This window comes from Sylvia atricapilla, chromosome 2 (genome assembly GCF_009819655.1).
Source record: "Sylvia atricapilla isolate bSylAtr1 chromosome 2, bSylAtr1.pri, whole genome shotgun sequence".
Taxonomy (NCBI): Eukaryota; Metazoa; Chordata; class Aves; order Passeriformes; family Sylviidae; genus Sylvia; species Sylvia atricapilla.
The window spans coordinates 112,648,598-112,674,556 of NC_089141.1; the positions used below are offsets into that span (position 1 = coordinate 112,648,598).

At 42.5% G+C, this 25,959-nt stretch overlaps 1 protein-coding gene across 4 annotated transcripts in view; it reads left to right on the plus strand.

Moving 5' to 3' along the window:
- The window catches only part of ERG (ETS transcription factor ERG), a 142,559-nt gene extending 117,209 nt beyond the window's left edge, over positions 1-25,350 (plus strand). For 3 of the 4 annotated variants that reach the window (XM_066314173.1, XM_066314177.1, XM_066314174.1), the window contains 8 exons: positions 5,424-5,575; positions 9,282-9,485; positions 10,413-10,493; positions 12,426-12,497; positions 17,868-17,936; positions 18,268-18,324; positions 19,947-19,994; positions 23,284-25,350. In XM_066314173.1, coding sequence (XP_066170270.1) covers positions 5,424-5,575; positions 9,282-9,485; positions 10,413-10,493; positions 12,426-12,497; positions 17,868-17,936; positions 18,268-18,324; positions 19,947-19,994; positions 23,284-23,804 — 1,204 coding nt within the window. In that variant the 3' untranslated portion in view covers positions 23,805-25,350. The remainder of the gene's footprint in view (positions 1-5,423; positions 5,576-9,281; positions 9,486-10,412; positions 10,494-12,425; positions 12,498-17,867; positions 17,937-18,267; positions 18,325-19,946; positions 19,995-23,283) is intronic. The other variant, XM_066314176.1, reaches the window with a different exon arrangement.
- Positions 25,351-25,959: the final 609 nt, after the last annotated feature.

A 25,959-nucleotide genomic window follows, 5' to 3' on the forward strand; every position in this document is an offset into this window, starting at 1 on the left:
ATCACCATGTCAAACCTCAGCCTTGTCCCAGGCAGAAATCTTAATTGTAAATTATGTATATACAGAACATCATTTCTTTAGCTTTGGCTTTTCGTGACCCCCTTCCCTGCTTTCCCTTTCTTCACTCCAACCTGACACGTAAGAAATATTGAAGTGTTTGCGCTAATGGAGAAATGACAACGTGCAGTCAAACTTAAACCAGCTGTTTCCCCACACTGGGAGCACAAAGAGCCAGGCTGGGAATATTTATAGCTTGACTGGCCTCTAGTGAGCCAGATGCTGATTGCCTGCCTTTGCCACCATGGCCCTGAGGCTCCAGACAGCTGTGGGCTGCAGGAGAGCTGGGGAAAGCTGAGGGGGAAGAAAATTAAAAAAAAAAAAAAAAGAAAATGAAGAGATTGAATTAGCCAAAGCTATTGTTTGATTGGAGCTGAGTGGTTGCTGTGTGTACAGTGAAAAAGTGCCTGGTGTAGAAAGCCAGCAGCTCTGTGCGTGCTGCCAGGGGAGAGAGGAGCCAGAGGTGCCTCCAGGTGACATCTCTGAGTGACATCTCTGAGTGACCCTGAGCACCCACAGAGCCCAGGGCACCCCACACAGGGGTGTTTGCCCCAGCTCTGGGGCTCTGTGTGCAGGGGGATGCCCCATTCCAGCCTCTCCATAGCCATGGATTCTGCCCGACACGGAGCAGAGCAGGACCATGCTTGATTAGCTCAACTGCGGTTTCATTTTTTAAATTTTTTCTTTTTTTTGTCTTCTTAGGACTGCTTTTGACACCTTATAGCAAAGATTGGCCATGGCTTCAGCACCAGTTTTAGCCAGTGATGTGTTTCTGGGGGACTTCCCTGGCTTCCACAGAGCTGGCAGCTCCTTCCCATCCTGGCCATCCCTTCTCCAGTCACTCACCCACCCAATTATTTCCTTCTTTGTGTAAAGCTTCCCAGCCCAGGTCAAGAGCCTGTGGCACCACCCCAGGGATGTTTCAACCAGTGTGACTTTTCTGGAATTTTCATGCCTCTGTTGAGCTGGAGCTCTCTCTGTGGGAAATTTTGCTCTCCCAGGAAATGTTGGAAGGGAGTCCAGAGGAGGCTCCAGGATGAGCAGAGGGCTGGAGCAGCTCTGCTGGGAGGAAAGGCTGCCACAGCTGGGATTGTTCAGCCTGGACAGGAGAAGCTTTGGGCTGAGCTCAGGGTGGCCTTGCAGGGCCTGAAGGAGCCCCAGGAAACCTGGAGAGAGACAATTCCCAAGGGCTGCAGGGACAGGACATAGGGAATGGCTTCAACCTGAGAAATGACAAGTTCAGGTGGGATGTTGGGGAAAAATCCTTCCCTGGGAGGGTGGGGAGAGTCTGGGCTGGAATTCCCAGATTTGCTGTGGCTGCCCCTGGATCCCTGGCAGTGCCCAAGGCCAGGTTGGACACTGGGGTTGGAGCAGCCTGGGACAGTGGGAGGTGTCCCTGCCCATGGATGGGGTGGGAATGGATGATCTTCAAGTTCCCTTCCAACCCAAACCATTCTGTGATTCTCTGATTCTCTGACAAGTGCTGAGGCCTCAGAAATCACCCCTGGAAGTGCTTTTCAGAGTCTCAGCACAGGCTCCTTCTCACCTGGGAGCATCTGGCTGTCCCCACTGTACTTAAAACAAATAAATTTCAGGGAAGTTTTGGGTTTTTTCTTCATGGGCCATTTTTTCAGTGACAAACTCCTTGGGGAGGAAGCACTGACCAAATTCACAACAACTCGAATGGCCACAGTGAATGAGGATGAGGCTGAGCAATCTTTGAAATGCCCTCAGTATGGGCTGATCTTGTACCAGCCTCTAACCCAAGCTGTGCTTCCTCAATAAACTTGTGATGACATGTAGATTTTTGGAGAATACGTTTTTTTCTCATTTATTTCCCTCTGAAACTCAGAAATATTGAACAGAGGAGTTTATATTACGGGAATGACACATATAAAGGTTTTCTGATTCCTAATCTGAATTTCTCTGACACCTTGCACTTCAGCACAACGCCAGTGTTTTGTGTCACCTGGGGAAAATAGTAGCATAGTGAAAAGGAAAAAATGTGTTTTGTGTAGTTATTTATGAACTTACATCTGCTTTCATCAGAGTTAATGGCTGGAAAAACTCCAACCAGCTTCGATATGAGTGGGTGATAAATTTAAGTATCCAATCAGCTTGATTTTAAGTAACCCTGCATAAAGGTGAGGCTTTCATGTCCAAGGAGAAAATACTGTCTCAGCAGACATTTATCAGCTCAAGACTGGATGAAGTGTTCTTGGGTACCATGATTGTGTGTAGTCTTTACCTCTTTTTAATGTTTTAATATAATTTTTTTTTTTTTTTTGGTAAATTCCAGGTGTAACACGGTATATTTACAAAGGGCAAAAATAACAGGCAGCCAGTGAAGGAAAACATCTCTGGTTTCATTTCAGACCTGGAGCTGGGGATGAATCACTGCAGAGCTGCACCCTTCACTCTGGGCACACTTTCCAAAAGCTGCTTTTCCACCCTGTTCCCCCGGTGGTTCAGAAATAAAGCAGACTCACAGAAAGTCCTAAAAAAATCCCCTTTTGTAGACAATCACTCTTTTGTTGTTCTGGGCACTTAGAAAACACCATTTTCTAGCGTCTGCCTGCATTTTCAGTTTTGCTTTCTGTACTGTAGAAGTTTGTTCCAGGCGGTTGAGTGAAGCCTTGGCTCAGTGGTTTAGGGAACACACTCAATTTGAAGTACCAGAGTAGTCCTGTTAAATCCCATGGAGCTGATTCCATGCCTGAAATTAAGCGTGGTCTTAGGAGATTTGATGGATGGAGGATTTGCTTGTCCACCCACCGAGCTAAAGGGACAGAACTCTTGACCATCTGCTTCTGGATTTTAATGAAAAGTTATGACTTATTTATGATCTTCTTCCCCACCCCTGTCTGTTTATATTCAGATCAGAAAAGCATCTCAGAAGCCCTGTCAGATTGCCAAAAGCTCTGTGCTACTGGATCTTTCACATCATTTACTGCTCAGAGTTTACAAGAGTGTTTTTAATGCACCATTGCCTGTAGAAGTGCTGTAGGCTGCCACTGATGGGATATTTCACTTTGGAGTCCCTTTATCCCAAGTTTCTTTACCCAGGAAAAAAACCCCAAAATTAAATAACTGTGCCAGTTATTTAAAGGATGTTGCTAGCTCTGTGTTTCCTAAAAAATCAGTGAATGGGCCAGAATTGTAACAGAATTGTTGTTTGGGAGTCAGGGTCCACATCTGCACAGGTATAAGGGCAGGTGGTGGAGGATATTTCCAAATATCCATAATTTAAAGTGCAGACTCACTCACACATTTATGCCGTTTGTATTTGTGAAAGGGAAGCAGAAGAAGGCAGCATTTCACTCAGAAGGAACCATCACAAAAGCTCTCCTTCAGGGTTTATGCCTGAAACAAAAAGCAGCTTTGTTTTGCTCTGCTGTGTTTGGACAGAAAGAGGCTGCATCCCAGGGTTATATTTAGTGGTGTGTGGTAGGAGAGCAAAACCAAACCTGAGAAAATATTGCCCAAGTGCTCTGGTTGTGAGAGGAAGGGCCGAATTCAGCATCACACAGTGGCAGGTGCTGACTGTGTTTTCCCTCGTGGTTGTTTTTCAGTCCTGGGGTTGACAGAGCAGTTGCAGGGTTTTCACACAGGGCACATTTCATATGGGATATGTTTAGAGGTATCCTGGAAAAAGTGTGTGAAGCCAGCTTTTTCCAGGTGACATTCAAAGCCCTCATCCTTCTCCTGAAGATGATGTTGTCAACCATTGAATGATCTCTGTGATGTATTTTATTTTTAAACTGAAAGTCAGCAGCAGTTGATTTTTTTCTTTAATATCTACCTTAACACAGAAAGATAAAATTAGTAGAAACACTGCATGTAAAAAAAACCAGTGTATTTTATATTTTCTTTTAGTATTTAAGATGTACACTAATTTTTCAGCTTTCCAAGTGTTGGTTCTTTTTATCAAACACTTAGGTGAGAATTACAACTGGGTTAGTTCCTGAACCATGGTAGTGCTGAGGAGTCAACAGGGCTTAAAAGGGGCTCCAGGAGAGCTGGAGAGGGACTTTTGATAAAGACCTGGAATGACAGGAGAAGGGGGAAAGGCCTTAAACTGCCAGAGGGCAGGGCTGGATGGGAAATTGGGCAGGAATTGTTCCCTGGCAGGGTGGGCAGGCCCTGGAATAGAATTCCCAGATTTGCTGTGGCTGCCCCTGGATCCCTGGCAGTGCCCAAGGCCAGGTTGGACATTGGGGTTGGAGCAGCCTGGGACAGTGGGAGGTGTCCCTGCCCATGGCAGGGGTGGCACTGGATGATCTTTAGGGTCCCTTCCATCCCAAACCATTCTGTGATTCCATGATTCCATGACTTGCCTCTTGTTTAGTGAGACCACAGCACAATTTCAGGAGTTAAATGGCAGGACTAAAGGAAAGCTTGTTAATAATGAGGTATTGCTGAAGAAACCAAACCCCAGCTAACACCCTTCTTCCCTTGCCAAACAACCTCTTTACATTTAAAGGTATTCCCCACGGCTGAGTTCTTTATTTTGATTTTTGTAACAATTTTTTTCTCCCTCTGATGAAACACGTTGTAGACATTAAATTAAGGGACAAATATGTCTGTGTCTGCCAGAAAGAAAACTGTGATGCAATTAAAATGCCATTAGGGAACCCCCTGTGGGATGGTAAACCTAAAGACTCTATTCAGAAAGCAAAGCCAAAATTAAAGAGGTGTCTGGTTGCAGATCCTCTGCAGATTTCCCTGTCTTGACTACAGTACCATGGAGACTGAGCTAGGCAGGAGCTGAAAGGTTTTTCCAGTCATGCGTGTGGTATTTTGAATCATGGCTTTGGCAAATATTCCTCTTTTTTTTTGTGAGCCTTACACAGAATTGTGGATACATTGCATGACATGAAGTGCAACTGAGTGTGGAACAGTGATGGCAGTGGAGGTGGGCAGCTCTCCAAGCCTTGGGCTGCTTGGACAACGGCAACTAAGAATAGTTTTCCCCCCCAGAAAATATGCAATAAGTGCATTTCTGTGGCCCTCAGTTGTCTGTGAGATGTTTGGAGAGGTAAATGCAGCTCCTTGCAGCTGCCAGGCTGAACAAGCTCATGACCAAGCCTCCATTCCATGTCTGGAATCAAATTATTAGTATTTATAATTTCTGGAGAGATACGAGAGCCTGGTCCTTTGATAGTAGAAATAAATACATGGTCCATTGAACCTGGTTGGTGTTTTTAGACAACTGAAGGAAATCTGCAGAGTGAGTGAGGAATACTGGGGTTTTCCAGGTGCTCGACTCCCAGTTTTCCATCTCATTCCATTCCAGGTGATCCTCTGACGATGGTATTAATAAGGGCTGGGATAATAATGGAAGCACACCTTTCTTGTCTGCCTAGGAATTCTCCAGATGACTGCAGCGTGGCAAAAGGAGGGAAGATGGTCAGCAGCTCAGACAGTGTGGGGATGAACTATGGAAACTACATGGAGGAGAAGCACGTTCCACCCCCAAACATGACGACCAACGAACGAAGAGTCATTGTGCCAGCAGGTTAGACCCTCTGCACCAAAACTTCAGGCTGAAAAGCTGCATTTCCCTAAAGCCCACTCAGATTATTCCAGAGGGTTTGGAGGAGAGTAGTGATGTGGGTGATCAGGAGGAAAAGAACTGTACTTTTTAGGGGTTATTGAGAATGAGCTGAGGAGGATCTCAGTGAGGCCACCTCCTCAATCTGTTCTTCTCATTTCAGCAGCAGAACAGGCTGATAACAGGCACTCAGATCTTATCTGACTCCTGTAGCTCCTTTTGGAGGATTTCACCCTAAAGTGGGCTAAAGGAAGAAGCACCTCTATTTCTTAATCCTCTGGACAAGCTTGGCTCAGGGTATGCAGGAGAGAAAGGATCATTGTAGCATAGATTATCTTTGAAAATACCAAAAAGTAGCTTCTGTGGGATCAAAGAGGGCATAAAAAGCCTTTGTGTGGGTTATCCCCTGAGTCTGGACAGCATGAAACATTTTAATAAGCAAACTGACAACTCCATTGCAATGTCAGGGCACAGTTGAGAAATTCTTGGTCAGCCTTGGCTGTGGGATTCAACAGTTGATGGGACAAGAAGGCTGCTGCCTTGTCCTCCAAACAAACCTGGAATACTCTGCAGGATAATTAGCGTGCCTATTTCCAAGTCACAGCATCCTGGCATCTGTGGGTGTTCCTAAACCACAGGATCTGCACAGGGTAAACTCAACACCAGCAGCCAGGAGGGAATGTTTTGCTGCTGGTTCCTCTCCAGCTGAGAGGTGCTTGCCTGAAATGTTTCTGCCTCTGCCAGGTTGCTTAATATTCTTACAGTTTTTCAGTTGCTTAGACATGCAAGAGTACTGACTGTGGCCAGTTTTGCAAGCTGTGATTATTTCAGTTATTTGTCAAGAAAGGTGTGGACAAATCTGTTGCAGTGTCCTCTGCAATGGGATTGTCTGTTCTGGAGGCAGGAGAGTGATGCTCTGAATAATGAGTGTCATTATTCTGCCAACACTGAAATACACAGCTTTTGAACGTTCTCCTAAAACATTTCTCTTCCTGGTGTTTGACACTTGTTTTTAAAAAGTCTTTTAGTAATCCTTAGCATGGCTAGCTCAGCAAGGGATTTTTTTAATTTAGTGTATTCCTGGAGGTGTGTTTGATGTAGGTTTGAATGACTGTTGAGAAGCAGGATGGTCACAGTCACAGCCTTGCTCTTTTGAGGTCACTTGAAGACATTAATGGGCAAAAGTTGGTTTTGATTATTTCACAGGCAGTGTGCAGGTCACGTGGTAAAGTTAGAAGTAAAATTCATATTTCCAGCTGTGGTAACTTTCTATTTATCATAATTAAGGGATGTTGAAAATTTGCATACATAATGAAAATATTTTTGCAGTTTTCCTGGTGTTTGGTTGTTTATTTCAGAGCAAAAAGAGGTTTTCAGAGTTCTCTGCTGTAGGTGTGGGCAGTCTCATCCAGACCCAAGATTTACCAGCAGATTTGCATCCCTCTAGATTCCTGCTTATTTCATACCAGATGGAGGCATTATTTTAAGTGGTTTTTTGGTGAAGTTCAGGAGGTCTCCACCTTTTTCAGACCAGCCTGAACTACAGTGAAAATACAGGGGAAAGTACTGAAATTAAGCCGTAGAAAAGCTATTTAGGCTGCCATTCATGTCCCAGATTTCCATGGGATGGTCAACAGCCAGTTGACCTCCACATGCTCCATTCTCAGCCTTGAGGATGTCACAAAAATCACAGAGTCATTATGATGATAAGAAAGAAAGTCTTGAAGATTCTTTTTCCTCTTGGTTTTAATCTTTTCTCTGCAAAAAGTATAACTTCTTCATGGTATGAGCTGAGGGGCTTTTGTGTTGTTGGTTCCTTACTCAAGAACAAGGAAAAGTAGAATGGGAGAGCAATAGAAAATGAGGAGTTTAAAGGGGAAAAAAAAGCTTAAGTTAAAATTAAGGATTCATTAATTTTGCTAGAAATCTCAACTGTCTGGGGCTCTTTTTCCCCAGATGGTTTTGCCAATACTTCAGGTATTGAGTAAAAACCCAAAAACCCACACAGGTGTAGCAATGTACAACACAACAACCTGGGTAAAAAAAAAAAAAAAAAAAAAGCAGAATACGTTGATATTCTAATATTATTAACTAGACACACACTCCATTTTCTGAAATAACTACCTAAATCTCTGAGTGCTGATTTAGGCTGCACCCAAGAAAGAATCTTTCAGACGTGAGTAGAAATTTCACTTGAATTTGAATCATGAAAGATGATCTGAACTTGAAAGATAAGGATTGAACAGAGGCTTTTGAAAATTGTTCAGCTACAGCTTGCAGTGCTGTTGGAGGGCCAGAAGCTCTGTTAACCTGTGGCTAAAAGGGCCTAAAAACAATGATGCAGAGGAGCTGAGTAGGAGAAGGAGCTCACTCAGCAGCAGAGGGTTTGCTGTTAACACTCAGAGCTCTCAGCTCTCTGCAGTTGTTCTCCCTCGCACTCAGCACCCCAAATTAACTCCTCCAGCAGTCAGTAACCAGGGGATTATTTTGCACTGGTGCAGCGTTGCAGCACGTCCCCACACCTTGACAGGTGTTCCTATGTAAGGAAAGAGTTTGAGTTTCACCCCTGAACTCGTAAGGAAAAAGAACCAGAAACTTTGATGCTCTTATCGCCATAATTGGCCCGGTGGCAGCACAAAGAGGCACCTGCTGGACCCTTGAAATGTAACTCAAGGAATGTATTGGGCTATTTTCTATTGGGCAGCATGCCAAAAACTCCTCCTAGATCGTTACATACTTAAATCAGGGAAATTCTCAGTGCTTTTTTGGGGTGTTTTGCAGGTGCAAGGGACCTCCCTGCAACCGTGCATGGTTTTCACTCTTTTGTTTTCTATAGTTTGTTATTTTCTGCTTTAATTAAAGCCTTTTTGCTTTTGAAAACACCTCCAATCACACGGTCTTGCTGATTTTTATATGCCATTTTCTGAGGCTGCTGGCATCCCTCAGGAGCTGCTGCCCCTTTGTGAGGCTAATAACACTCTGACTTCATGCAGCCATGCATCAGTCCAGGGCCTCAGCAATTCCCTGTTGGAATCCTGGTCATGGAGAATTTCAGCCTTTCTGTGCTGACAGGCTCTGACCCCCAGGCAAACACAACATTTGACCTGAGGCCCTGGAAAAGGCTCCAAAATTGAGTGGCAGCCCTGGGACTGTGGGTGTGGAGTTTGAATGGAAGTGTGTGATATCACAGGGTGGAAAACTTAATAGTTGAAGGGTATAGACTATAGTAATATATATAAAACAGGATTAAAGTTTTAGGGCAGAAGCTGAATCCTTCTTTTTCACCTTCTTCTTCATGGGTCTGGGTGGTAATTTGTAATTTGGTGGAAAAATCCGCATTGCAGGCCAGAGGTGGTTGGTTATTGGGTTAAAAGTAAAAATAATTTAGGTGTCATTTCTTAATTGGACAGTTTAATAAGTTTAAGAAAGAAAAATGAGTTTACCCTTAAAAGCCTTGCAGAGAGAGAGGAGCCATTGTTTGCTTTGTTAGCCAGAAGTGCTGTAGAACTCACAGTCTGGGAGACTGTAACTTAGATAAGAATTAACAAACATCTTGAGTCTGAACAAGAAATACCATCTCAAGCATTTAATCCCGACTCTGGCAAATAAAAAAAAGATAAAAGATGAGTTCCCCGTGCCTGCCTGACGTTGTGCTGTGTGTCCCCCTCAGACCCCACGCTGTGGAGCACTGACCACGTGCGCCAGTGGCTGGAGTGGGCGGTCAAGGAGTACGGGCTGCCCGACGTGGACATCCTCCTCTTCCAGAACATCGACGGCAAGGAGCTCTGCAAAATGACCAAGGATGACTTCCAGAGGCTCACCCCCAGCTACAATGCAGACATCCTCCTGTCACACCTACACTACCTCAGAGAGAGTAAGCCAGCCCTCCGTCCTGCCTGCAGTTGGCCCGAGGTTTATCGCTGTGGATAAATCTGGGTTTTCAAATGTCTCTTGCAAACGTCGCTGTTCCTCAGAACATTACAGGGAGGCCAGCCCAAATCCTGTTGGGTTTGATGGAGAGATTCCCATTAATTTCACTCACGATTATCAAAGAGAAGAATTAGGGGCTCTTCCTGTGTATCCATTTCAGAGAAAAATCGAGTCGAAGCTCAGCGTATTCAGCAGGAAGAAAAATTCACGTGGGGTTCAGTGCTAATGTTTTTTCTGGTCACGTACTCATTTCTTTCCATTTTAACTAAACAAGAGTGCAAACATTGATTCATAAAGTGAATTCCAGGCATGATTCTAAGGACTGGCAGCAGTTTGTTGTACTCTGGGTAGGATTGGGAAGGTTCAACTGAATTAAAAAAACATATATAATCTGTAAATTCGTGGACAAAAATGAACAGTCCCTGAAGTCCAAATGCAAATTAATTGTAGTGCATGGCTAAAATTTAAATGGGAAAAAAAGGGACTAGGGATTACCTGGATTGAGGGCTTTCACCTAAGCTTGAGGAAAATTTACCTCAGTTTAAAAGAAGTTAAAATGACCATGGTTTTTAGAGAAAAAAAAAAAAACAAACCACCAAGCATTGCAACACCAGTGCGGTGCAGTCTCCTCCACACGCACACTGTCAATAACCGGCCAAAAATTTTGTGCATTCATAACAATAAATTATGATACTGGATAAATGAATGCCCTCATGTACCCTGTAGCCCACACACCTCCCTCCAAACTGCAGGCTGTTGATAGGTTCACATTCAGGCAATCCTGTCAGGGGAAAATATGGTTTAAAAAGATAATTCACGATATTTTTTTTTTTTTTTACATTTTGGTGTTGCTTTTTGTTTTGTTTTGTAGCTCCTCTTCCACATTTGACTTCAGATGATGTTGATAAGGCCTTACAAAACTCTCCACGGTTAATGCATGCTAGAAACACAGGTAATGCTGGCACTGCTCCCACTGCTGTAGGTCATCTTCTAAAAGCACAGGATTCCTTTCCATGGGCTGCTTGCTAAAAAAAAGATAAAAATATGGAAGTGGTAAATCAGAAGGGAGGCAAGAGAATCCCTTCCCTGCTGTCTGTGTGTTTTCTGCACAGGCACACAGAGAAAAAGGTGAGACCACGCAGGGCCAGGTGGTGCAAAAATAGTGCAAAAAGTTCTCGTGTCCTGCAAGACAATGGGGTCCCTGACACAGCAGAAAACTGCAGATTTGGGGCCTCTTTATCTGAGGATTTTTTTTTTGGTTCTGCTGTCAGATCTACTCATGGATCCCTAGAAGCTTCTTGGAGCTCCAGAGTGCTTTGGGCTCTGGGAAGTGAGGATGTCTCCCCTGCCATAAACTAAATGTCAGGAAATCAAGAGAATTCCTCTTTTGGCAGTTAGCTCGTCTCATTTTCTAGCTGCTGTGGGACTTGAGCTGGGAATTCCACTAAGTCTGATGTTGTAATCGCCACTAAGTCTGATCTGAATTTAAAATGATTTTTGTTGATATTCACCCTTCTGTTAATTTGGCCCAGGAAAGTGTTGAGTGTAGGCAGGAGAATGACACATGCTTCATCTGTCTTTCAGGCTGCATCTTAAAACATTTATGAAAAAAATCCAGAGTCTATTTTAACTTGCTCTAACAGTTGTGCAACATGGCATGGAATTGTACAAATAATGTGGTTTATATCCCTGCAAAAGATGTTTGGAATCTTGCATGATCATGCCTGAGGGTGTTAGTTCCTTACAGTGACCAGAAATAACAATTCTCTATGAGAAAGGAAAAAGATAATACAAAGGATAATGCAAAAGGAAAAAAAAAAAAAAAAACCAAAAAAAACAACAAAACTTGGATTGCAATGCTTCTTTTGTATTTAATTTTGGTTTTTTACTCTGAGTGAGTTTCATAGCATAATTCACTGGATTAGAAGATTTTCCCCTGAGATTAGAGGTTTGCCACTGGTCATAGTGGCAAACAAAGTCTTGCTGTGGGCTCTAGGCCTGCTGCAAACCCCACCAAAGGCAACAAAAAAATCTTTCCATTTACTTTGATGTGGTTTGGAATAAGATTTAAGTCCTTTTTAAAAATAGATGGACTCGATGGTCTTTTCCATCTCTGGCTTTAGAGATTCTAATTTGCCAAGCAGCTTCCACTTATAGATATCCAAGTGTTGTTCAGCAGTTCTGTGTGTTATCTTTTTCTCTCTGTGTGCACTGACAATGATATTCTGAAATTCATTTCACCAAAATGAGATTATCTGTCATTGGGGAGAGTGAATAATATCACGCTGATCATCAGCATATGGGAAATGAGATGTTCAATTTCCAGTGGACCGCAAAAGAGTTAGAAAAAAAAGTTCTTGAAATCAGCAGTAATTGACATTTTTGATCTTCCTGGAGAGGGTCATTAGAAGTCCATTGGTGTAGTCAGAGCAATTTCAATGCCCGAGAAAAGGGAGATTCCATTTCCTACATCAAGCTCAATATTTCTCATTTTTTTCACTCGGGGGAAGATCAGTGAGATATCTGAGGGTCTGACCCAAAAGTCTCTGTTGAAAATATGAATGCAGTAATGAAGGTAAAGAGGTTTTATTTCAGAGGATACAAAGCCACCTTCCCAGGTGGAGGTGGTCATGGTAAAAGGGATTTCCCGAGCTTGACTGTCTCCTTCTTAAAACGGATTTTGCACAGACTTCTGTCCAGTAATTTGAAGGGATTTATGTAGATGTAAAGATTACTGGAAGGAATTTTTATATATATAACAGTCCAAAGGCAGAAATTAGTTATTCAGAGTCTTCATTCATTCAGTCTACAGGAGGGGGAAATGTTGGAGGATTTAGGGAATGTGGAAATGAATCTTGAGGTGTTTTTTCTTCTTTCTCTTCAGGAGGTGCCACTTTTATTTTTCCAAACACATCAGTTTATCCAGAAGCAACACAAAGAATTGCAACCAGGCCAGGTATGAACAATGACCACTTTTTGTCTGCTCTTGAAGTATCTCTTTTTTTTTTTCTCCCTCAACTCCCTTTTCATAAATGTGAGTCTCTATTTTGAACACACACACTGTTTACTTATATCACATATATATGTGTCTCTATAATTGTGTAGAGTGAAATAATTAAATAGAGCACTTTAATAAGTCCATTTCTTCCACAAATCTCTGTCTTTGAGGCAATTGTATCAACTTTTTAAAGCATCAGGGAATCAGAAACCTGAGCTCTGTTCACTGGTTCTGTTGCACTGTCCCAGCACAGCCACTTGTCAATGCCCTTCAGCTCTCTGTTTGTAAAATGAGGCTGTAATTCCCTTTTATTTGAAGACTGTGGTGGAAAAAAATACTCTAAAAAATGCAGGATATGTGCATCTCCTGCTATCTACATTTTATTTATGTTTGAGGCAAGCAGAACCCACAACAATCTGATTGTGAGTTTGAGAGTCTTACGTAAAATCAAAACGTAAAGGGGTTCTTGATGCTCAAAATTTTGAAACCTGTGGAAGTTTTGTGGATGTGCTGATTTGTGAAAGGCTAATGGGAATAATTAAAGAAGGTGAGGACATGGCTATGAAGCCAAAGATTTTCTCTTTATCACCCTTCACCACAAAAAATGCTGAAAAAATGCCTAATCTGGACATTTGCTTTTCCAATAATGAGTGCAGAGTACTAAGAGACACCAAGAGGAATTGCAGCAGATGCTGAATTTAAAGGAAATCGATTACTGAGCCAGAGGCAAAAATCCAAGTGCTCTGAAGGGACATGCACTGGAACTGGCTGAGCTCTGGTGAAAAGATACATGGCCACATTAAAAAGAGGGAGTTTGAAGAGCAATTATTTTATTTGTGCTCTAGGGGAGAGTCCAGGAGGATACATACAGATATTATTTTATATAGCCTTTGTGTACTTGTATATATGCATATCTGTAGGTCTGATGATTGATTATTAGAAAAGAGAGAAAAAGAAGCAACTACCAGGCCATTACATCAACAAATTCAACTTGTTTGGATCCTTGGAAATCAAACTCTGCTGGAATTGTTTGTTTATAGTAATGACTAGAAATGGAGTTCCTGATCCCAATCCCAAAAGCACACATTTGGCTTTCATAAGGTGTTCACCAAAACGCCCCACAACTATTTACAATACAATTTAAATCAGTGTATAAAAAAAACAAAACAAAACAAAAAAAACCAAAAAAAAACAAAAAAAAAACCAAATTAAGAACTGGCTTAATAATGCACAGGATTCCTGTCCAGGTACCCAGGAAGTTCATCAGCGAGAAACAACTTGGCAATATATTACCAACTGAAAATAAAAAAAATGCAAGTTGATAAATGCAGCACGAATTATTTGCATATCTTACTGATTCCAAATTAGCCCCTTTCACTCATGAAGGAACAACTTAACACAGTCATCCTAATTTATGGCACAGTGACAGCCACTGCTCTGCTCTTGGGCCAAAGAGAAAAACGTGAACAAATGAAGAACCCCAGTGGAGAACCCCCTGGGAAATGTGGTTGTGCCATTAACTACTCCAGCAGTATTTAATGGCATTTTCTTTGCATGGAAAGCTGTGTCAATCATCCCTTATCAAAAAGGCTCTTTGCAGAGTTTAGAGGTTCTTAGAAACGCCTGGGAAAGCCATGGGAGCATGGAAAAAAAAATCTTTGGAGCATGTTGAGAGATACAGAGGTTTGAAATTGTTCAAATCAAGGTCTGGGTTTGAGGAAACGTGATGTAATTATCAAAATAAAGATGTCACAGGGCACCTGCTTAGTGTCAGTGTAAGAAGAAGGGATGTTCCAAAGAAATTAAACATTTTCATGGAGCATTAAAGCAGCCTGGGACACCCAGGATCTCTCAGGGACACTGAGGAATGTCAGTTCAAATAGGGATGAGAAAACAAAGCAGAACTATAGGAACAATCATCAAACATAAATCCAGAGGCCCCAAACTCTCAGAAATTCTCAGTAGAAATGAACATGTAAGATAGGATCAGAGGGACCTGATGTCCTGCAGGAAAAGCTGTGCCAATGGAGAGGATTTCAGGCAAAGGCTGGAATGAGTCTATTTTCCACAGGACCTGAATAAAAATCAGGATTTTTAGTTCCCTGACAAGGTCTGTGATTTCCATATTTGTTTCATCCTACGTGTGATGGAAAAATAAGACAGTGATTTATTTTCTCTAGAGGAAAAGGTCCTAAACCACATACCAGAAATGGTGAGCTCCTTCATTTCAGCATTTTTATCTAACTCACATTTAAAATGACATTTGTGAAACAAAATGCTTTGTGTGAACATCTTCGTGCATTCACACAACTACTCGTGGAATTGCAGTTTGGTTTTAGGGTGTCTCTGTTCCTCTGTGCAGAACTAAACATTTTCCACAAAGAACCTGTAGTGATTTTGGAAGTATTGTTTTATTTTATCTTTCACAATTGGAAGTTGACAGACGTCTTCAAAGTCAGATTTTTAATTTTATTTAGTCAGAGAAAAAGGGGGTTTTTTTTGCAGAAAACCAGTTTTCTGTCAGGAAACTGTTTTGTTGGCTCAGTCTGTGGCTTTCATTTGAGTTAAATGTCACATTTCAACCAGGCTGCAAAAGAAGCTTTCCCACAACAAAGCACTGTTCATGTGAGAGCAAAAGCAGACCCTGGGGACAGCCACTTGATGACATGAAAAAGGTCAAAAATGAGGAGCTGAGGGGGGAATAAATAATGTTCAGTGGGAATCAGCCAAATCCTGGGGTGCAGTTCTGGGGAGAGTAATTAAGCACTGCCATTGTTAAGGCACTACAATAGAAAATGGGAAATGAGCAGGGCTTTGCAGTGCAAGGGAGGATTTCTCCAGTCACCTTTACAACAGAACATGAGGTTTCAGTGACAGTGACACGATGAGGCTCTCAGGAGCTCTCAGGGACACCTGGTTGGGCTTTGCCTCACCAAACAGGAGCCTTCCCATCAGGGATCTGTCTGAGATAAGGACATGTTGTGCTGATATCTCATGGACAAGAACAGATCTACTTATCTGGAATAACAATGTGTTTATCAAGGCACGGTGCTGAACCAAGCACGGAGCTGGAACTTTGCTCTATTCCAAGAAAAGCTGATAATGTGATTTTTTTTTTTCTTTTCATGGAGAGGGCGTAGTCAAAAGATCATTTTGTGATGTGATGAGTTAAAAGGCAAAAAAAACCCCATTTTTCTCACAGTACTGAATTTGTACCAAGTGTGTTTCAAGTGCCACCAAGTACAAGCACACACAGCATCTCCCAGTCCTCTCGGGGCACACGTGTCTGATGGTTTGGAGATCCAAAAATAGGAGAGGAGAGGAGAGGAGAGGAGAGAGGAGAGGAGAGGAGAGGAGAGGAGAGGAGAGGAGAGGAGAGGAAGGAGAGGAGAGGAGAGGAGAGGAGAGGAGAGGAGAGGAGAGGAGGAGGAGAGGAGAGGAGAGGAGAGGAGAGGAGAAAAAGAAAAAAGAAAGAAAGAAAGAAAGAAAGAAAGAAAGAAAGAAAGAAAGAAAGAAAGAAAGAAAGAAAGAAAGAAAGAAAGAAAGAAAGAAAGAAAGAAAGAAGAAAGAAAGAAAGAAAGAAAGAAAGAAAGAAAGAAAGAAAGAAAGAAAGAAAGAAAGAAAGAAAGAAAGAAAGAAAGAAAGAAAGAAAGAAAGAAAGAAAGAAAGAAAGAAAGAAAGAAAGAAAGAAAGAAAGAAAGAAAGAAAGAAAGAAAAGAAAGAAAGAAAGAAAGAGAAAGAAAGAAAGGAAGAAAGGGAGGAAGGGAGGGAAGGAGAAGAGATTGTGGGCAGAACTGCAGTTGGGACCACATCTTTCTGGGCAGGGAGTGGAAAAACTGGAGGGGAAAAAATAGGTTCCTTATGCCATCAGAACCTGCCTGGCAAGGAAATCTGGAGAGGAGGAGGCAGGGAACCTGCCATGGAGGAAGGGAACTGGCCAGGCAAGGCAGGACTGCACAGGATACCTGCAAGCCCCCCATAGCTGAGCCCATCTGTACAGACAGAACCCACTGGAATTACAACCAGAGCAGTTCTGGGGGTTTTTTTTGCCAGATGGTGAAGTCTCTAACTACACAGCAGTGTTGATCTCAGCCTGAGCAGGACATCTGCAGTCACAATGATTCGTATTCTGCTCAGAGCACCTGTAAAATTCACATTATTTTCTCTGAAGCTGTGGGATAGTTCTGAAAAAATCAGAGATACGAGGTTATTCATTATGAAAATGCAGCACGAAAAAAATCAGTTGCAAATCTCAGCAAAAAGCAAAAGCTTTGAAGTGTAGGATCCTAGTGGCAGTGCCAACCAGAGTAAATGAATTAATGGCAATTTGGGTTGTGCATTTTACATTACACTTTATTTCCACGCAGTGCTGCTTCTCCCAGTGCTTGGGAATGGGCAGATGCATCTGCCTTGCACAGAGCCAGTCTGGGGCTGTTTCTTTGCTTTCTCTAACAGATTTCATTTCCAAACATGAATTCTGGAATAAAGCACAAGTAGTTGTTGAGAGTCAAGACATCTGCACCAACTTAGTTCCACCAGGTGGGCACTGCTCCCTTCCCGAGGTCCTGGAAGTTACACAAGTCTCTGATTTTTGGCAGTAATTTTAGCTAAAGTGCTAAAGTCAGCCGTGGAAAAGCACAGGAAAGTGCCAAAGATTTCTAAGGGTAAACCAAACATTTGCATTTACTACATTTGCTTTGTGAAAAAAGCTTTTATGGTTTAGGGTGTTGTTTTTTTTTTCATCTTTTTAATATGCTAAAGCACTGAAATAAAAGAGAAGTAACGAGTAAATGAAAGAAAGGGAAATGAAAATTTAGATATGTAAATTTAAGGAGCTTGTCCCAAGAAGTAGAAAGGAATAAATCAACTAAAGCCTGTCTTAGATGCCGAATTTGACAGGGTTTATGTGTTTAATGAGTTCTTGGCGGGGTTTTCCTGCAAGATTCTAGCACAGATTATTCATGATGTCAATGTGTGTCATTCCTGGATATCCTGGGCTGAGGAAGGGGACTAAAGGGAGTCCCCTGAACCTTTGGAAGTGCTGAACCCTTTATTGTCTCCAAGGATTCTTTGCTTCTTTTCAGTGCAGCTCAGACTCCTGGCAACAAAAGGCACCTCTGCAGAGCAGTGCAGAGCACCACTGTTGCTTTTACTGTTGCTTTTAGAGACAATTAAGATGATAAAGGTTTTAACAAAGAATTCCCTGCCTGATTCAGCAATTTTCCAAATCCTGAATCCCTTCAAAGGTGCCCTTTTTTTGGACACAACCACTTCAGGCCATATCTGCATGAATAAGTGTGTTTTTATTTTTTTTTTTCCCCTTCACAGATTTACCTTATGAGCAAGCCAGGAGATCAGCATGGACGAGTCACAGCCACCCCAGCCCTCAGTCAAAAGGTAAAAGCATCTGCACAGTTGGGGAAACATGGATTAGACCCCAGAGGGAAGTGCAGGAATTCTGGAGGGGTTTTATCTGGGCATTTTTTGTATAGGCAGTTCTGGGAGGTGTCACTGGGCAGCTACATCCTTCCTTAAACTTCATCAAGTCCATCACCACAGAGCCTTAAAAAGCTTTTTAGGAGCTTTTCCATCCTGTTGTGTCCATGCTGGAGCAGAGGGCAGCAGGAGTTCCAGGCCTGGGGACCTCTCATAGGTTTGGTGTGTAACTTCCTAACTGGAAAAATAACTAAATTGGGGGTTTTTTTGGTTTTTTTTGTATTTTTTTCAGCTACTCAGCCATCATCCTCAACAGTTCCCAAAACAGAAGACCAGCGTCCTCAGTTAGGTGGGTGCCATTTGGTTTGAGTTCTGCCTGGGTTTGTTGGATGTGATGAGAAGGGCAGCCAAACTGCACAATCTGGTTCAGACCACACCAGCTGGAGACCACCAAAACCCCAGATGGGAATGGGGTTTGCTCTGCAGCTGGATTTGGGATAAATGTAATGTTTAAAGGCAATGGCACCCTTCCAGAATAAAAATGCTATTAAAAAAAAAAAAATCTATCTACAGTTTGAGTACAAAGGTGGAAGGTAGAGATGTCAGAAGACCCCAATAGCTGAGATGCCAGCAGCTGGAAAATATGCATGAGGCAAAAAAAAAAAAAAAAAAAAAAAAAAATAGAGAATGGATTACAGCCTCAAGGGAATGGATTACAAATTCAAATTATTTGAATTTGGCTCCTGAAACGCAACAGGAATATTAGAGGGATTCTCAGTCTGTTGGAAAACTGAGGAGAAAGCAGAGGGGTTTGAGTTTGTAGAGTAGTGGTTCAGCAAAATGGGCACCTTTTGTGTTTTCAGAGCAGCAAATCCATGGGGTGGGGACCTAATCCCTTGCTGGAAATTCAGCTGTATTTTGGACAGGTAGCTGGAGAGCATTTCAAAGGTCCTGAGTCAGCCATGGCTTTTGTTAACAGCAAAAGGTTAGAAGGAGGAAATAAAAGAGATTTAGAGGATATTCTTAGCTCAGAAGACTCTGAGCCAGTTTTTATCACATAGATTTTAAATCATTATTCTGGTTTTTGTTACAGCTAAACAAGACTGTGCATGACTAAGTCTCATTTAACTCATGCACAGACTGCCTGGGAAGTGTTACACTGATTTTTTGCCCAAACAGTGTTTTATCTAATCTGGCCTTCCAACCACGAGAATCTTCCTAGAAATAGACCCATGATTTATGTAAGTCCTGAGGACCTTTTAGTGGCTGTGTGTGAGCTGCAGAGATGATTTAAATGTGTAAGGAATGAAACCTGATTGCCTTCTTGGCTGTAGAAGCCTCAGGGTCGCTCAGTGCTGCAGCCCATTGCTTTGGCTTTGGTCCTGCTGTCACAGCCCTCCTTTTTGTCCCTGTTGGACTTCAGGCCAAAGTAAGTTTTCATTTCCAGAAGGAATTTCTAGAGGGAAATACTGAGATGCTACAGGCGTTGGAAGGCTGACAGAGGCTCCTCTGAAAACCCCAGTTACAGGGTTAATCCATGGGGTCCCTCAGTGGCAAAAGAGAATCACAGAATCATGGAATCACTGAGGTTGGAAAAAGCCTCCAGGGTCATTTGAGTCCAACCTGTGACCCATCTCCACCTTGTCACCCTGCCCAGAGCACTGAGTGCCACCTCCAGCCCTTCCTTGGACACTTCCAGGGATGGGGATTCCACCAGCAGGATGCTCCATAACAAAATTGACATTCTGAAATTAAGCACCTGCACGTTAATACACTACAAAAAGCCAATGCATGTCCTTGCACATCGAGTTTGAAAGGAAAACATCAAATATTGCTCTGCAGAGGGAGAAAATTGCTTGGCTGTTGGACCTGCTGTCCCATCAGGCAGGGCACACAGGTCTCAGAAACAGTACCTAAAACATTTGGCATTGCTGTTGCATGATTTTAAATCTTCCTTTCACAATTTTGTAGATCCATATCAGATTCTTGGACCGACCAGCAGCCGACTTGCAAATCCAGGTGAGAAGGGGTTTTGCTGATTTAGGAGGCTTTCCTTTCTTTCACTGCTGAGTGTCCCCACTTCAGCCCAAAGACCAGACCTGGAAGGGGATGTCCCTGATTGTCCCACTCTTCAGCGTGGCTCAGGGGGAGCTGATGATACCCAGGGTGTTGCAGAATTTCTGAATTGCACAAGGGTGAGACTGAGGAATTTAGAATCATTGAGGTTGGAAGTGACCTCCAAAGAGTCCAACCTTTGAAGCTGGAGTTCACTTCAGCTGCCTGAACATCAGGATTTGGTTAAGGGGTGTAAGAGACTCCATCTGGTCTCCAGTTACCCCTCCAGAAAGGTACAAATCTCTTCATCAGCCATGTCCCAGTTTCTGTTAATCCACAACACAGTATCATACTGGCCTTGATGAAGACAAAGCTTTGGGATGAATAATCCAGCAGAAATATATAGGAAAAAAAGAAAAAAAAAAAAAGCCAGGAAAGTATAATCTATTTGCAAATAATAACTGGGTTTAAACACTTCAAAAATGCTCTCTCACCTCAAGAAGGCAATGGGGTGCATTGTGGAGAGGGATGTGTAGCTTAGAAGACAGTCACATGTGAGGTTTTTGTCTTCTTTTCTTTGTGTTAGAGCCAGGATTAACACACAGGAGTCGCAGTTTCATGTTCAGACTCAGTGTTTATTAATTCTTATCTTTATTAGTCTCACAAGTTGTGAGCTCTAACTAGCAAGATAGAAAATGCAGGTGTCTCTAACTCTTTCCAAAGTTATTTAAGCATAAACTAGCCAATAACGAGATGACACCTGTATTATTTATACTTTTAACCCAGTAATTGACCACCCAAGGTCTGCAATGTGGGTGTTTTTCACCCAATTTTAAAAAACCACCCAAAACCAAGAAGAAGAAGGTGAAGAAGAAGGACTTAGGCAATATGGAGGGTTTAAGGCATTGTCTAATATATATTACTATATACTAAAACCTTAAATACTAAGTTTTTCATCCTGTGAGATCACACAGTACTATTCAAACTCCACACCCACAAACCCTAGTGCTATCACTCAATCTCAGGAGCCTGTTCCACAGCCTCAAGTCAAATATAGTGAATTCTTGAGGGTCGGTGCCTTTTAGCACAGAAAGCCTGACATTTTCAGTTTCCGGAATTCCAACAACCACAGACTCACAGAATCGCTTAGGTTGGAAAACACCTCACAGATCATTGAGTGCAACCTTGGGCCACCATATTTTTAAATACATTTAAATTCTTCTGTTTTTGCTGAAGACAAGGGATCTTCTGGGTGATTCAGTAGCTCTGATGGGGAATTGTGGAGATTTCACTGCTCTCAGTCCCCAGGACACGCTGTGGCTGTGCAGCACCACGATCAACACGACAATGGACTGACACTTGTGTTCCACTTGTGTCCCTTGCCTGGACAGTCCCAGGGCACAGCATTCCTTGTTCCAAGCACATCTCCTCAGCCCCCAGTGACCGTGGTTCTTTTTACAACAGTCTTATGGCTTTTCAAGGCCTGACATTGCCAAAATGCTGATCGGTTTCCTTTCATTTTCTCCCAAGTGACACCGAGCACAGTTCTAGATTAGCTGACTCTCTAAACAGTTTTGTGTGGCAGAGGAAAGTAATTAAATAAGTGTTAAGAATAGGATTTTCCAAAGGGCCTGAGGTGATGGGGGTTTCCAGGCAACACTGGTCTTGACTGGAAGTGGGTGCCTACATCCTTTTTATCTGGTCATAAGTCATGGCTTGCCAAATTTTATCAACTGTCCATTTGGTTGGCTTCACTGTGGATGACACTAACACGATCTGGATCGGGATGCTTTTTAACATTTGGATATGGAATTCCTCCACACCATCATTCCTGTGCTTTAACATGTTTTATGTGTTTATAAATCGGTGGGATTACTCTCTCATTAAAAGGAAATTGACAGCAACCATTTATTTTCATAGGACTATATATTACATTTGGAAGGCAAGTGTTTATGTTAGAACATATGTTGGATTGCTTATTCAGAAATTTGTGTTTTGTCCAGTGCTGAACTGTTTATTGATTTTCAAAGCCTAATCCTCTTGTTATGTTTCGTGTATTAAAACTTGCATGCCTTGCTCATACCATGGATTCTTTTGTTTGTTTGTTTATTTAATGCATGTTAATGGAACAGAAGAAATTCATTAAGGCCAGTTTGGATAAATACGATTTAAATGAATATGGGTTTCAGTTGCACTGAAGTATAAACTGCTAATGGGTTTCAGATGCTGCTCTAGCTCGATATTGTAATTGCTACTATAAGCTTTCTAAAGAAAAGCTTGTTTATTATACCCACATAGCTGGTTTTGATAAAAAAACTACAGAAACCCAACCAATTCCTGCTCAGAGACATAGTTCAGAGTTAGCACATCCAGGCTGGTTGGCAAATTCTGCTGACACCATGCTTGTGAAACAGATTGCATCGCAGGCTGCTTCAGCTGCATTTTGCATCATTTCAGTGTTGCTTTGTTAAGAAATGCTAAGCTTCCAACATGACTATCAGTGGCAAGGCCCTTTGAAATCTACTTTGACTTGTCTAAACTGGACAAATTTTGTTGCCCTACCTCACTTTTGCAAAGTTTACAGCAGACTAACTGTTTTCTTTTTGAGATGGAATTGGCGCAGAGTGAGACAAATGCAGCAGCAACAACATTTTATGTCTTAATGTAAAATAATCACTTTAACTCATTTGAGGCAGAATGATGACAAGGGTGTATTTTATGGACCTTTTCACTGTTCTTGCAATTGTTTTGCCCTCTGGTTGTAAGCAGTGCAACAGCAAGCTAATAAGTTTCCGTTCTGCATTTCCCCAAATGCTGCAAAGGGATGATATGGTTTGGCACGGGCCCAGCTTGCTCTGAACTTCTCCATTTCGTGTGGGCTCATTCCATGGCAGGGAACATTTAGTTGCAACATAATGTTGTGAGAACAAGCCGAGTGTTACGCAAGCAAAGGCTGTTTGTGCCGAACTTTGAGAGATTAGCTTCCTAAACGAGCGCTGTATTATTTCCCCATCAATTGTCTGCGCTGAATGACATTAGGTAACAATTAAATCTCCACGGAATGGCATTCTGCCGCTCGTACGGGGGGGAAAAACACGGCACATTGCAATTATCCCTGCTCTTTAGGCTTTCATGAGACCCTCCTAGGGGAAGGGGGGAATGGTTGATAGGAGGAATAAGTAACAACGTTTTCTAATGGGGTCCTGCAGAGCTGACTCCTTACTGACTATTCCCTTCTGTTCCTCCCCCACAGGGAGCGGGCAGATCCAGCTGTGGCAATTCCTGCTGGAGCTGCTGTCGGACAGCTCCAACTCCAACTGCATCACCTGGGAGGGCACCAATGGCGAGTTCAAGATGACGGACCCCGACGAGGTGGCGCGGCGCTGGGGCGAGAGGAAGAGCAAACCCAACATGAACTACGACAAGCTCAGCCGCGCGCTGCGCTACTACTACGACAAGAACATCATGACCAAGGTGCACGGCAAGCGCTACGCCTACAAATTCGACTTCCACGGCATCGCCCAGGCCCTGCAGCCTCACCCCCCGGAGTCCTCCATGTACAAATACCCGTCGGACCTGCCCTACATGAGCTCCTACCACGCGCACCCGCAGAAGATGAACTTTGTGGCCCCGCACCCGCCGGCTTTGCCCGTGACGTCCTCCAGCTTTTTTGCCGCCCCCAATCCCTACTGGAACTCGCCGACTGGAGGGATCTACCCCAACACCAGGCTGCCAGCTGCTCACATGCCTTCTCATCTCGGCACCTACTACTAGAGCAGGGTGGGGAAAAAAACACCAGGCAAAGCCAAGACTCTTCTCGGTGGTCCCTGGGGAGTCGCAACGAACTCTGTTGGAGTGCTCGAATTAAAAGTGCCTAAAGAGACAAGTGAAGGTTTGGCTGGGGAAAAAAAATAAAAATAAAAAAACCCCACCCCAAAACCACGTTAAAAATAGATGTCAAAAAGACTTTTTTGTAGTAGGGATTTAAAGGAAATATCCAAGAAGTATTAAGATACTAAAATGTAATGTATATGGGCATCGACTCTGTGGACCAAACGACAGTAGACTATTGTAGGTAGAAGCATGAAATGATAAGGAGAACCTACGGAAGCTGGTGGTCTTAAAAAGTTGATAAGCTTGTTAAAGTGTGTAAAGTTTGGTATCATGCTAGTGCAAAACTGGGACTATACTACAGCAATATAAGGATAAGGCTATAGTGACCTAACGTACAGTATACGGATCATTACAAAAGAGAGGGAAAAGGGGAAAAAAAAAGGAAAAAAAAAAGCCTATCTGTATTTAAAAAATAGAAACATATCAGCAGAAGAGACTGGTTAGTGTGGAAGCTGATTTGGAATAGAACAGCAGTGTTGTAGTTAAAATCAAACGAGATCCATTCATCAGAGCGAATCAGCTACTCAAACTGTGAAGACAACCCAAACTTTCAGATTCCTTGACAGTGTTATAGGAACCCTGAGCCAAACGTGGGAAATGAGAATGTGCTGGAGGGCAAGTGTATGATTGTAGATCAGAGGCCTGCACCAGGAAGCAGGAAGGAGAAGGAGGAGGATGAAGGTGGTGAGAAGGGAAGGAAAGAAACTTCTTGACCAGTAGGGACTGAAAAGACTGAAAACTTTGTAGTGTCGGGACTATGAAAAAACACTTGGTTGGACTTGTGAAACATATTGCTCAGTATTATACCATTCCCAGTATTTGAGGAGGAAGAGACTTGATGCAGTAGCAATAAAAAGTGGGAAAAGGGAAAAGCAGAAGGAGCAAGAAATCAGAATATGCATCTCTCTTTTTATTTTTTACAAAAAAAAAAAAAAAAATCAAAACTGGAATTGTGTTCGATATTTAAAAGCTGCCAGTTAGAACCTCATCATTACTAAGGGAGTTTGTTTTCTATTGGTTAGAGCAAGAGACAACCCCTGACTGCCAGAATCAGAAATCACCTGAGTATTTTTGTTTAGGCAGGCGCCAGTTTTTCTTACCGAGTCGCGAACGCTGTGCGTTTGTCAGAATGAAGTATACAAGTTCAGTGTTATTTTTTTTTTCCTTTTTATATAATTATTATATAACTTATGCATTTATACACTACGAGTTGATCTCGGCCAACCAAAGACACACACACACAGACAGAGGGGAAAAAAAAAACCAAAAAAAAAAAAAAAAAGGGACAATCCAAAAAGAAACCTATTGTGGCCTTGAATTTTAACTCTGTATGCTTAATGTTTACATTATGAACATATTAGTCCTTAGATTGCAGAATGTATGTAATAAAATAAGCTTGGCCTAGCATGGCAATTTCAGATTGACACTGTGGTTTGCATTTGTCTTTGCATTTTTTGTGTGTGACACTCATGCCAGATGTGCTACTCACCAGGTTAAAACAGGCCAGGCTTTTTGGGGTGTGAAAATGTAGGAGCAAACTGCCTGAGTTTAAAGTGCACAAGTGCTGTGTGTTTTCTTTTCCTGACAGATCTGCTGAAACACTTTCAGCCCTTCTTTAACAGTGCCTTGCCATCCCTGTGCTGAGCTTCTCTGGCCCAGAGATTGCAACCATCCCCAGTTAATTCTTCGACTGCTCCACACCCAAGACTGGAAATGAAGCCTAAGGGAGGCCTCTAAGGAAGAGTATTCATACTCAGAAATAATCTTTTGTTGCCATGAAGTTATCATGGCAAAATCTCAGCCTGAGATGTGTCTTCCTCCTGAATCATGTGTTGAATTGTTTTGCCCCCTTGCCCTTAATACATTCTGTATCATTATTAGTAGTAAAAAAAAAAAAAAGTGACTAATGAACAATTTCCATTATTCCCCACTTTAGAATGGAGTGTATGGCAGCCTTGTTCATTCATTATTGCAGCCCATCCTGGCTGTTTACAAAGGGCAGGGGGTTTTTATTTTTCTCTGGGCCTCAAAGCTG